A 14,666-nucleotide genomic window follows, 5' to 3' on the forward strand; every position below is an offset into this window, starting at 1 on the left:
GTCTTGCACTGAGTCAAGTTCCTAAGGAGGGCAAGATTATGTCACTTCATAAAAGAGGTGATAGAACTCAAGCATCAAACTATAGGCCTATCTGTGTATCATGTGTTGTTGGAGAAGCTTGTGAGAACTAGGATCCAGAATTGGGTTGACAGCAATGGTATTATCTTTTGATGGACAGCATGGATTTACTAAAGAGAGGTCATGTTTTAGTAATATACTTACTTATTACAATAAGGTGACTGCTTCCTTGTACAGAGGAGAGGGATACACAGTGATATACTTAGATTTTGCAAAGGCTTTTGCTAGATGACTGCATGATAAGTTGATAGTCAAACTAGAGCGAATGGGGTTGGATATTAGATTAGGTTACAGACAAATTCATCGAAAGACAATTCATCGAATGCAACTCATCGAAAAAGCAATTTGCCGAACGACAATTTAACTAATAGCAATTCGTCGAAAATGCAATTCATCTAAAATTATTCGATGAATTATGAAAGAATTCATCGAAAAATCATTTTTCTTGCAAACTATTGTTTAGAAAATGTTCAGTAACAATGCGGTACGTTACCCATGATACAGAAACATATGGAAGTGGGCATTAAAACGTAATAATTATTTTCTTGCATTTTATAACATTTAATGTAAGTGTACATCCTGCTTCATTGTACAGTTAGCGATTTATCTGTAGGGAAGACAGGAGTATCACATGCACTTATCTCTCGAATAACCTCGAAAACATGTAATTGCAGTTAATAAGGGGAAGAATAGGCTAAGAAATTCATTCTACCAAATTTTGTCACAATAAGTCTAGTCGATTGAAATTAAAAATTTCATTAAATTTGATCCATCCAGAGCGAAATTGCTAATATCATTTAGGAACTTCTTTACGGAAATGTCATGATACAAGTGATCCATTACGAACTAAAACTGAACCGTGCATTCAGCTTCTTGTTCTGAAAACTTCTGCTAAGTCTGCGAGTTATTGTAATACATAATTCCGACACTTTTCTTTGTAGTCCCGAATATAGCTGAACTGAAAACTGGAACGGGTCAACTTTTTTTTTGTAAAAGTTTCAAATACGGAATCCAAATAAAATTTTTTCATTAATAAATGTAATAAATAAATAAATTTACTGAACGTAAGTTAGTAGGCCTAATACTGAGATGACTAGGCTATTTCCTCCTGGAAATAGGCAAATCGGACAAGAAAGGCGATAAGAATCCATATTGTTCTGTAATTATTCCTTAGTAAAGCTGCATTGCTATACCAACAATCATTATATTGAGGAGGATGAGGGATAATAGTATTAATCATTAATATCACTACTACTAATAATAATAAATTGATTCTTTCATGTAAATATTTTTCACAATATAATAATAAAATATACAGGAATTCAGAGTAAAAATATTGGAAAACTTGAACAGAATTCATTCCTGAAGATTTTTCAATCATGTTTTTTATTTACTTATTTATTCCTGTTTCTGTTATCCCTCGACGACAGGAGTGACACGTGCACTTATCTCCCGAATAACCTCGAAAGCAAGTAATTGCAGTTAATAAGGGAAGGAATAGGCTAAGAATACTAATGAGTATATGCATGGGTATATTTCTGGGTTTTGAGGAGGTGATCGGTGCAGTTTGTTAAAAAAAAAAAAAAAAAAAAAAAAAAAAAAAAAAAAAAAAAAAAAATTAAAAGATTAAAATATTCTCTAGGAAAGGAAAATAATAAAATAAGGAATGATGAATAAAGAGTCTTAAAAAACAAACCTGTAAACCTTTTAGAAGCATACTCATTTAGTGTTATATTTAGATGAACAGCGGTTGGAAGTCTTATTCGACTTTTGAAGAATGCCAGTGGTCGGCAGATCACAGAAAACACAGTGCTAAAGGAAATTGGATTGGGTTGAGTTGTTTTGAATTAAGGAAGAAGCAACTGGCCTTAAATCCCTGCATGTTTTTCCAATTCGGTTCGCTTGTTTTTCGGCAAGAAAAAAACCTTCCACCCTCGTATGAGACAGGCTAACTCACCTTCAGATTAAACACCCTGATAAAAGCGCTTGACATCCTTGATAAACGTAGGATGCTATAAATTCTAAATGCTGCTATTTAGAACTTATGATCAGAGATGTTGAAGCTTAGATTAATATCATGGCTTTTAAGACGTCATTAAAAGAGTTTTTTTTAAGAGGAAGGGGCGGAAAAATATGCTACTGCACGTGGCGACGAAATTTCTAAGGCCGGCCCTGGGGCCAGTCCTGGTGAATATGTGTTTGAGGTAGATATTGAAATCCCAAGTCGTATATTGTCTGTTGGATTTCATAAGCAGGTGCATTGTCCTGCAAAAGCAACACGCCTCTGCTTACTTTCTCGAACGATTTTCCTTCAGTACCTCCTTCAATTTCTTCAGAGCTGCTGTAACAGTTTCACCTTTCTTGAGGTAAGGTAAGGATTACACCATTCATATCCTAAAAGACGATGGCAAGAACTTTCGTTGCTGACTGTTTGGTTCGAAACTTCTTTTGGCCATGGAGAACCTTGGTGTCTCCACTCCATTGACTGTTGTTTGTTCTCTGGGTCATAGTGACGAAGCCATGTTTCATCAACTGTTATAACATGAGCTAAAAATTTTCACGAGGATGAAATCCCTTTATGAAATGTTCTTTTGACATCTGAACTATACCCGCCTCAGTGGATATCATTCACTGCAACCAGTATGCCCCGCCAAAAAATCGCTTTCCAAACGAAGTAGGATAAATAGTAGGATAATAAAAAGATATATACCTCTCAAAATAATCTGAAACAAAAAAAAAAAAAAAAAAAAAAAAATTCACACACATCTTCGCCCCCACATGCCTTATAATTCATTTTTCGGTGAACTGTATTTTCGATGAATTGCGTTTCGATGAACTGTCTTTTCGATGAATTGTCTTTCGGTAAACTGTTTTTCGATGAACTCTCCGGATACCATTAGATTAGTGCATTGGATAGGAGATTGGCTGTTTGATAGGTATCAGCAAGTTGTGTATGGGGAAGCAACATCCAGGAAAAGGAAAGTCACTAGCACTGTGCCTCAGGGGTCTGTTTTAGGACCATTACTGTTTAACTTGTATATTAACAATATTGGGAGATATTCAGTTGTTTGCAGATGATGAAAAGTTGGGACGAACCATGAAGAGTAGAGAAGATCTTGTTGCCTTACAAGAAGACTTAAATAAATTGAGTGATTGGGCACGGGAATGGGGGATGCGAGTTCAACGTCGCAAAATGTAAGGTTTTAAATTTGGGAAACAAAGAGGGATGCAGAATTTATGCTTGGTGAGGATATTATTATTATGTGACATCTCCAGGGAGTCCAAAGACTCATCGAGGGAGGGCATATACTCTACAACTCTGTCTCTAACAATTACAAACATCCATGCCCACGGCGGGATTTGAACCCACAGCCTTTTGGCTGGAGAGTGGATACACTAACCACTCGGCCAACCTGACTGGCTAATATAAGATATTAGCCGGCCAGTTAAAATAAGAGATCTTGGGATGATGGTGGATAAGGATCTGAAATTTAGGGAACGTATTGCCAAAATTGTGAAGACAACACAAAGACTTCTGGGAATGATGTGGAGGACATTGACTTGTAGAAGTAGGGAGATTCTTGCTCCATTGTATAAGGCTTTTACTATGTCACACATGATCTACTTTGCCCAGATTTGGTCACCTGGTCTTCAGAAGACGAAGAGATGTTGAAAAGGGTCCAGAGGTGACTGACTAAGGTAGTATTGAACATCTCACTAAATTAGCAATGAAGTTTGATATTTATGGTTGCACAAATATTTCCTGACTTACTCTTGTAAGTTGCATTTTGATTTTGCTGGATGAAAATCCTTTTGCACATTCACATCAAATAATCTATTAAGTAAATTTACTTCTCTAAAAAATAATTACTAATCGTGCAAATAAAAATTAGTATAATCCTTATTTTGAAGAAGGATTCTTCAGACTTATCCTGTATAGCCATTCTATGGGGATCAACCTATTCAACTAAATCCAACTGAAGTCTAAAGAAAGAGTCAAAATAATTATTATTATTATTACTACCCAAGACCCTATGGAGTCAAAGACTTATCTGGGAGGTCCTTTTATCATACACACAGCTCATCATACCGTGCTTTAAAGACACTCAAATTCTCTGCAGACACCACACTCTCAGGCAAGGCATTCCAATCATTCACAACTCTGCATGAAAAAAACCTGCTTCTCACTCTCTTTATACAATTTCCAAGGATGACCTCTGTTTCTCCCTTGATCTCCCACTATTTTCTGTAGAACCTCTCCAGCATTGATCCTATAACAACCCCATTACCAACTTGTAGGTCTCCATCATATCTCCCCTGTTCCTCCTGTCCACCAGACTCTGCAAGTTGCATCTTCTCAATCTTTTCTCATACTCAACATTCCTGAGGTTAGAAACTACCTTAGTCAGTCACCTCTGGACCCTTTCCAACATATTTTCATCCTTCTGAAAACCAGGTGACCAAATCTGGTCACAATAGTTCACGTCTGGGCTAATCAAAGCCGTATAAAATGGAACAAGAATCTCCCTACTTCTACACGTCAGTGTCCTCTGCATCATTCCCAGAAGTCTTTGTGTTGTCTTCATAATTTTGGCTATGTGTCCCCTAAATTTCAGATCCTTATTCACTATTACCCCCCAGATCTCTTATTTCCTCCACCTATGACAATATATATCCTCACCAAGCATAAATTCTGCATCCCATCTTTGTTTTCCAAATTTAAAAACCTTCCATTTTGCAACATTGAACTCGCATCCCCATTCCCGTGCCCAATCACTCAATTTATTCGTCTTCTTGTAAGGACACAACATCTTCTCTAATCTTTATGGTTCGTCCCAACTTTGCATCATCTGCAAACAACTAAATATCTCCATCCAAATCTTTGCCAATATCATTAATATACAAGCTAAACAGCAATGGCCCTAAAACAGACCCCTGAGGCACACCACTAGTAACTTTCCTTTTTTCTGGATATTGCTCCCCCATACACAACTTGTCGATACCTATCAGATAGCCAGTCTCCAATTCAATGCCCCAATCTAATATCCAACCTTATCCGCTCTAGTTTGACTATCAACTTATCATGCGGTCATCTATCAAAAGCTTTTGCGAAATCTAAGTATATTACTGTGTCCTTCTCCTCTGTCCAAGAAAGCAGTCACCTTATTGTAATAAGTACCATATTTTCCGGCGTATAAGACGCACGCATTTTTTAGGAAAAAAATTTTTTTTTTTTTTTTTAGATCCTCTTACCAATTCCACCAAGTTCTTATCGTTTTCTCAGTTGGGGGGGTGGCCCGAAATGCTTCTCTGCTGCCCTGTTTCCATGTTCTTTAGCACACGCAATCACACGTAGCTTGTATGCAATATTGTAGCAATGCCGACGTTTATCAGCCATAATTTGTAAAAGAAATTTAGAGAAAATTTAATGGCAGAAATTTATCACCGTTCACAACAATTGGAAAGTTTAAACGAATAGGAACACAGCTGTGATCATCGATGACAATGCATGTGCATCCACTGAACTCTCTACGTAACTGGAATGCTCTCGCATACCGCAATGAAGCAAGAAAGAAATCGTGTAACTCGGAACAGAACATTTCCAGAAATGAAAGTAATAAAAAACTGAGTATCGGCGTATAAGACGTACCCTGTTTTTCAGACATATTTTCAAAGAAAAAAAATTGCGTCTTATACGGTAAGGAGATTACTAAAACATGACCTCCCTTTAGCAAATCCATGCTGTCCATCAAAGATAATAACATTGTTGTCAACCCAATTCTGGATCCTAGTTCTCACAAACTTCTCCAACAACTTAACTACAACACCTGACACACAGATAGGCCTATAGTTTGATGCTTGAATTCTATCACCTCTTTTATGAAGTGACATAATCTTGCCCTCCTTAGGAACTTGACTCAGTGCAAGACTTATATTAAAAAAAAATATATCAAGGCCGGCATCAACTCCCTGGCACATTCCTTCAGAACACATAGTGATATATTATCAAGTCCCACAGCCTTATTTACATCTAGTTTGCTCAACTCTTCAGTCAGTCTCTCTTCCCCATCATCAACTGTTCTCAATCTCTCCATGAAGTCACATTCATAAGATTGAAAGACCTTTATGAACTGCTCATTATCTCCACCACACATTCCGCAACAACTGTCTTTATACCATTTTCTCCAATCAACATTAGTGCAGGAAATGACAGTAAGCGAAAAAATTCCCTCCATTCAGAGAAGTTTTAAAATATTAAATATTTATTAAGTTAAATCATCATATTTACCTTTTTTTTCATTCCATTTAAATATTCTTTGTACATTTCTGAGCGCAAATAGCGTGAATAACTGTCACTTTTCATCAGCTGATACAAATGAGCCTATAAAAAAAAGAGAAAATAAATAGCAATTTTAAGATAATTACAATCAACATACAGTATTTGTAATTAAACTTTTCTTTAATCTTTTCACAGAAAATACCAGTTTATTACTTGAATAAGGTATCATTCCTCAGTATATGGAGGACATAGTGAAATTATTCAATCAGTATATTTTAGCACTGTTATGAATGATGTAAGGGAAGAAATGTTTGCAACAGGAGCAAAGAAGCGAATTAAGCAGAAGTGCAATGTGTTGGGTAAGACAGCTATTAATAGTTGCATGCTATGCATATCATGCATGCATATGCATAACCAGAAGTGACTGAGCCTCTGACCTGATTTTTAATAAAAATTTTGCAAACAGACAAGAACCTAAGAGACTGAAAAGAAGGCCAAAATAATACTAATGCCTAGACACAGTATTAAGATGCTTTCGATTGTTCTTCCTATTTCCCTCTCCACAAACTCCTGCATAATTCCACGAGTCATCCATTTCATCCTCCATTTTATATATTACTAGCTGAGATCTCTTGCTTCACAACAATACCCAGCGGTTCACTCCAGGGTATATATTCGAGTATTTGGTGCTTTCATTATAGTATAGAATTCACTTCTTAAATCTAAACCTGCATATCTAAGGGTCTGACCTTGGGCTTTATTAATCATCATTGCAAAGCAAACTCTTATTGGAAATTGGAAATGTTTGAATGCAAATGGATGGTCTGAAGGAATGAGGGATATCCAAGGAGAGAAGACAATTTCTCCAATAGCAGGACCTGTAAATATCACAGGTTCTATCACATTTGGTTTTAATGATTTTACTTAGTGCTAGTTCCATTGTGCAGATTTTGGAGCAATATAATAGGAACACCTATTTTCAATTTAGTTTCATTTTTCCATTTCCATGGGAAAATGAACTGCATCATCATCTACATCCACAGGAATATCTACTGATTTGTAAACATTAACAGATCCATTAACCCTATTAAGAACCAACTTGCTCATTCTTGACATGCCATCATTTTGAGGTGCAAGGATAGCTCGCTCCCTGAACCAAGAAGGCGACTTTTCTGTTATGTTCTCATCAGATGGGTAGACACTGCACAACAGTTCGTTTGCTGTCCGAACTGCAGACGAACTTTCCCAATATTCAGGTGTGTTAATATAATATTTCAGTCTCTTTTCTGTACTTTACCATTGCCAATTTTTAACAATTTTAAGGAGAAGGAATGTGCATTAGTCTCCATGTAGGTGAACATGCATATTGGTTTTGAGAGAAAACTATATTATGACAGGTATGATTTCTTAAGGCAGGCATGCCTTAAGAAAGGAGGAATATTCTGCTGGATATGACAGGTAGTGTTTGTCGAAAATAAAACAGTTATTCCACCCATTCTTTAATTGTCTGATCTGATATCCCTCGGTGTTCTGTTGACTGCAAGAGCCTGTGGCCAGATATTGTTAAATTCTATTGCCAACAATAGAATTTAGCAATATCTGGCCACAGGTAATATCACAATATCTAACAATAGAATTTAACAATATTTAAAAAAAAACCACAAAATAGTGACCAGATATTGTTGATGGAGGTTAAAAAAAATTAATCACTACTCCATAATCTGAAGATGTACATTGATGAAAATTTACATAAACTATCTTTGGAACATCTACTGTCAATTGGTGAAGAAATTGTCAAAATCGGTTAATTCGTTCTCGAGTTAAAGTGAACATCGAAAATAGACTTTGCTTTATATATGTGTGTGTGTGTGTATTTGATGCAATCTGGACTTACTTGGCTATATGACATAAAGAAATTTAATGACTAGAAGCTGAGAGTTACCAAAATAGAAAAAAACTATTTATTATTTGAATGTGCAACTAGTTTTGTCTTCTTAGAAGACTTCATCAGGTGCATAACATTAAAAGAGAAATATAAAATATACATTACAAGATAACAACAGCTATAAATTAACTTGAAAATGTATTGCTAACATTTGATGGCATTCTGGATGCTATAATGTATATTTTTGTATTTCTCTTTTCATGTTATGCACTCAATGAAGTCTTAATTATGCATTGAAATAAGTTATTTTCCTATTTTGGTGTATAGGCTATGTGAATTTGGGGTTTTTAACTATAGCTCTTCGGAATGTGCTGAATTATTATTGGGATCTGGTTTAGCACAACTTTTGGAGAACCAAGGTATGAATATTGGTCTAGAATTCTGTGTGGAGTGAGGATGAAGGCCCACATTTCTGTGAGGGTTACTTCAGTTACTACGTCAGAGCAAGTGTTGATCAGGAGAAGGTGTGGAAACAGTCGTTAGATGAAAATTGGATATAGAAATTATGGAAGTCATTCAATTTGCAATGCTCCCAAAATTCTCATAACTAATCAGATTAGAATAGTTATCTATGAATCTTGATTTTTTTTAGAGTCTGATTACCCAAATTCACTACAACAGTACCAAAGGACCTGAAATTGAGGTTGATTAGGTGAAGATCAGTTTGTAGAAAAGGAAGTGTGGATAACATTATGGTACAAGTTACAAAGAAGAAACCTGACATCTACAGTATGTACAAGGAAGAGCTGGTTAAAAAGGTTCAAGTGTTAGGAGAATGAAGATTGTCCACCCACAATCAAAATCCAGTATTATATTTGGCAGATGGACAATTTTTGTTTCAATCATTAGTAACTAAATACTTCAGTATCTCTTCCAGTTTGATCTAAGAAGTTAGAAAAAGGAAGCTAGTTTAAATTCTGGACATTGAAATCTCCAAAGAAGATAATTTCATTGTTTGGGTAATTAGACTTCAGAAAACCAAGATTCAGAGATAACCATTATGTTCTCTGATTATTTATCAGAATTTGGAGAGCAATAAAGTGAGACAAGGAAATCTTGAACCAAAGCATATCACATAGAGGACATTCTAGGTGTAGCAATCTTCAGCATGTGATGTCAAGATCTGACAAATGCACATGTACTGTCCTTTTTACAGAAGGAATCATGCAGAAACATAGTTGCAATAGTTGAGGTGAATAGTAGTTGCCAAGGCTGCTAGCTGGATTTATTTTTTGTTTTTTGGCATTTTTTGGGAACATCTTTTCTGACCTGCTGTGTCACTGTTATATTTGCTTACATGATTTGATATTAGAAACTTGCTGAGCAGGAGCATACCATTGGAGTGAGGGTGTGCATTGAGACTCCACACCTTTTCCATAGAGGGAAGTCTTCTGTACATGGTTGGATGTAACGTAAGATCTGATAGATGCATATGTACTGCCCTTTTTACAGAAGGACCCATGCAGAACATAATTGCATAGTTGAGGTGGACCAGTAGTTGCCAAGGCTGCTAGCTCGATTTGTTTTTTTGAGCATTTTTTGCAGAAAATTTTTTTCTTCTGATCTGCATTGTCACTGTTATCTTCGCTTTCATGTGATATTAGAAGCTGCTGAGCTTAGAGAAGGGAGCATTTAAAAACTCAACTTTTCTTACAGGGAAAGTTCTGTACAAAGTGTCCTCTGCAGTTTGCTTTAGCCAAATCTGGCAGAGTAAATGCACAGATTATTCACCAAATAGTCACTAAGTCTCCCAATGTATTACCATCAGGTTTAGTCATTTGTGGAAACTTGTACTATTATATTGGAGAAACCAAGGATCAATATGGAATATAGGATTCTTGATCAAACAGAAAAATACTTAGTTACTGATGAGCAGAGACAAGCAGGTTATTATTCCTCTTTATCAAGCCTTGATAAAAACCCCATCTTGATTACTGCACACCTGGGTTTCTTGGTGATGAGGACAAGGTGGAAGGATCAAGAGGTGAGTGACCAAGATGGTCACTCACCTCTCGATGGTCTATGGAATGAATCTTACAAGAAGTTGAAGATTTGAGGGTTACAGAAATTGGTTAATATGACTGAGATATACAAATTACTGAAGGGATTTTACAAGATTAATATAGAGGAAATTTTTCAAAACAGTCTGATGGTGGGAGAACTAGGGCCAATCCTTGAAAACTGAGCAAGAGTGTAGTTAGAAAGGGTGTTAAAACTAGAATTTTTCTTGGAGAGTGGTGAATGAATGGAATAGGTTGCTAGATGTTGTGGGTGCCATGACTGGAAATGAATTCAAAGCAAAGTATGATAGCTACTGTGCAAATGTTGGATAGTGCTTGGCATGATGTTTAGGGCATCCCTTGATGAGTCTAAAGATTCCCATAATAATAGAAACCAAACAGAACTGAAGCATTAGTATGAGTACGTAGCTTGTCAATTAAAACACTCAGAGGCATACTACTAAACATGATCCAACTTCTCATACTAAATCTGATTATTTTTACAAAATAGCAGATGGTATCATAAGTGAAGGCAATCGCACTCAATTAGTGTGGGCTTTTTTAAGGGGGGGGGGGAATTCAATACCTTGGTAAGTAACAGTCTTTCATCTGAAGAGGCATTAACTGGACAATATGGCTTCAGATCTGAAAACCGACAGAGGAAAAAGTTAATTCAGTTATGCACTAAATAAATCCTTGGCAGTGACAAATTCCCATGTCAAGAGGAAACCTAAAATGGCATTCTCCAAATAACTTGACAACTGAAATATATATATATATATATATATATATACTAGTTTAAAATGTAAAAGCTGCCTGGTATAAGACAGAGATATACATAATTTTAACTTCTACAGAAGTTACAAATTAGCTAGAGACACCATTCAAACCTGATTTAACAAAAACAGAAATAAATGGTTTAAGAATAAATATGATCCCAAAGTAATTGTACTAATATTAATGCATACAAAACTGATCATCAAAGAACACTGACACCTGCCTAATCTACACAGAAATTGAAAATAGCGATAAGTAAATCAGTCTTAAGGAAACCAATCATTGATAAATATTCAAGGAAATAAGATTGTCATAAAAATACTGAACTATTAAAAAATGACAATTATAATACTCAAAGAGTTCAGAAAAGACATCAAAGAATGCTAAGATGTATTAACCAAGGATGCCTAAGAAAATCATACTAGCTTAAAAATAGCAAAAGAATGTTATCAGTAAGAGAAGGATCAACTAATTAAAAAATAATAAAGGAAGAACCCATGAAACTGAGCAAGTCTTAAAACTAGCAGGTAATTTCTATAACACTGTATTTTAACCAATTTCTTTGCGATGCAACAGAGGTTGTTGCTTGATGATACAGAAGCTGTCCCAGAGATCATCTGCACAGTAGAAAATTGTAAAAACTACTGGGTAAAGATGAGATAAATATTAAAAGGGTGGGGGGTGGGTGAGTGTAAATTTTAAAATTTGGACTCCAAGAAGTGTTATCAACTTTGGTTAAACTACAATATTATCAATGAATCCATTCCAGATCAGTAGCTAAAATCAAAGATAATCTTTTTCACAAAAAAAAATTGCAAATCAGACAGAAAAAAAACAGACCAATCACTCAGTCTTATTTCTTGTAACTACAAACTGTATATTAATCATTCAAATTAGCGAGGAGAATTTTGGAACAGGTTCTGTAGCTGGTTACCTGCATGCTATAAATCAAATAATTTTTTTTTTAAAGACAAGCCTTTATAAACTCGAGTAACTATACAAGCTTGTCCAGAGCAGGCTTTTACAAACATCCATGTGCCTATGGTCGGACTTGAACTCATGACCTCCTTGTTTGAGAGTGGGTATACTATCCACTCGGCAAACTCGGCCAGCTGAACAACTAGGACAAGACCTCCACATAGTCTTTAAAGAAATGTGAATAATGGACTGATCTAATGTCCAATCTTCACTTTCTCGTAGTGCATTCTGTTATTAGGCATCTAGGTAGAATGAATGTAGACAGGTGAGTAACTTAGGATTTAGCCAACCAAACTGTATTCTTATTGTTGAAAGTTTTTCACTTGGTTATATATTATAAATTAAAGATGCCAAGAAATTATATATACTTGGTTTTATCCATTATCCAAGTGTAAGCAAACAAAGTTTGTGCATGAAGTATCTTTCAGGACTGAGGCAACTCGTGGCAAAGGTGGTATAAGTTCTCATCACTTGCCTCAGTATCCCATAATGCAAAACACATCTCCTTGCAAACATATATAATGCAATACATTAAGGGAAGGGTCACTACCCAGACCGGTTTCCCTGTATTAAGTGCAAGGTTAGCGCAATTGGAAGAACGACGGTACATTGCGCCCTTCGATTGGAATAGGCCTAAGTTCGATTCTCGTCGCGATGGGAGGAATCTTTATCTGGTCGATTTCAATCGAAGGTGAGTTAGCCGATCTCATATGGAGGTAGCAGGGTTTTTTCTCCCGGAAACTCGGGTTTTTCATCCCGCATACATACAAATCGGCCCTTCAGAACACACGCAATTTACAGACAAAAATTACTAGTTGTGGTGGTGTTGGAGGTGGGCGGTTGATGGCGTTGATGGAGATGATTCGTAGTAGAGGTTAGGTGTAGAGACAGTTGTAGGTGTCCTCCCGCGATGAGTCTTCGGACTCCTTGGAGGTATCAGGAATAATAATAATAATAGTTACCTCCAAAAACTCGTGAAAGCCAGTGGATCACCCAACAATGAGCAACCCAAGGGATCAAAATTCCACATTGTTCCCCTCAGTAACAGGCTCATCCCACCACCTAGCAGAACCGCTCGTATTTCATCTGAGGGATAACAGCAACAGCCGTGCCTCAGTTAACTTCATAGGCTACAGCATTGCCATCCATTATCCCCTATACCTGGGTAACAGCAACAGCCGAGCCTCAGTTAGAACTTCATTGGCTACTGCATTGCCTTCCATCCGGTTTCAACCCATGGGGGGGGGGTCTCATCAGTGGGAGCCATACCCAGAGGTATGGCTCCCACTGATGAGACCCCCGAGGTGGAAGTAATGGAGAAGTTATATTTCCATATACCAGTTGCCAAAAAGTGTTACACCTTATTATTAAAAATACTCTGGATTAGAGATAGATAGTTGTTGAAAGTTTTTCACTTGGTTATATTATAAATTAAAGATACCAAAAAATTATTTATATATATATATATATACACACACACACATACTTGGTTTAATCCATTATCCAAGTGTAACCTGAAGTATCTTACAGGACTGGGGCAACTCGTGGCAAAGGTGGTATAAGTTATCATCACTTGCCTCAGTATCCCATAATGCAAAGCACATCTCCTTGTGGACATGTATAATGCAATGCATTAAGGGAAGGGTAACTATACAGACCGGTTTTGACCTTTATTGAGGTCTCATCAGTGGGAGCCAGAAGTAATGGAGAAGTCATATTTCCATATTCCAGTTGCCAAAAGATGTTATTAAAAAATTTGTAAGCAAACTTTGTTTGCTTGCACTTAGATAATGGATTAAACCAAGTGTGTGTGTGTGTATATAATTTCTTATCTTTAATTTATAATATAACCAAGTGAAAAACTTTCAACAACTATCTATCTCTAATCCAGAGTATTTTTAATAATAAGGTGTAACACCTTTTGGTAACTGGTATATGAAAATATGACTTCTCCATTACTTCCACCTCACTATCACCACGTCTGGGTCTGGCTCCCACTGATGAGACCTCAATAAAGGTCAAAACCGGTCTGGGTAGTGACCCTTCCCTTAATGCATTGCATTATACATCTCCACAAGGAGACGTGCTTCGCATTATGGGATACTGAGGCAAGTGATGATAACTTATACCTTTGCCACGAGTTGCCCCAGTCCTGAAAGATACCTCAGGTGCAAACCTTGTTTGCTTATACTTGGATGATGGATTAAACCAAGTATATCTAATTTCTTGGTATCTTTAATTTGTATTCTTATTGGTTTAAATCAAAGTAAAATGAGGTACAACATGATGGAATTTATGCTGGATGAAACACTGTCTGGTTTAACCAGGCTTCTGCTGTTTTTTTTTTTTTTTTTTTTCCAGAGAAGCAGGGTATATAATGAAAAGGCAACTACCAGAACAAACTCCAAATCACCATCAGCAGACAAGATTGGCACAAACAATAAAAACAGCATCAAAGGAAAGGAAGTGAAACTGGCAGAAGAATTGAAGTAATAAGTCAACAAAATTCATGTTACTGAAAGAAGACAAAAATGACTAGATTCTTCTGAATAACAAAAAAAATAGTACTAAACAAGAGGATAATCTTGAACGGCATGTAACATCCCAT

General features: G+C 36.3%; 1 protein-coding gene across 1 annotated transcript in view; it reads right to left on the bottom strand.

Moving 5' to 3' along the window:
* LOC150102612 (regulator of G protein signaling 7-like) overlaps positions 1 to 14,666 on the bottom strand; it is a 463,836-nt gene that overhangs the window by 33,097 nt on the left and 416,073 nt on the right. Inside the window, exon 13 of the mRNA XM_090398711.1 lies at positions 6,368 to 6,460. Coding sequence (XP_090254837.1) covers positions 6,368 to 6,460 — 93 coding nt within the window. The remainder of the gene's footprint in view (positions 1 to 6,367; positions 6,461 to 14,666) is intronic.

The sequence above is a fragment of the Typopeltis vanoorti genome, chromosome 10 (genome assembly GCF_054136105.1).
Source record: "Typopeltis vanoorti isolate ZY-2024b chromosome 10, IOZ_Tvanoo_1.0, whole genome shotgun sequence".
Classification (NCBI taxonomy): domain Eukaryota; kingdom Metazoa; phylum Arthropoda; class Arachnida; order Uropygi; family Thelyphonidae; genus Typopeltis; species Typopeltis vanoorti.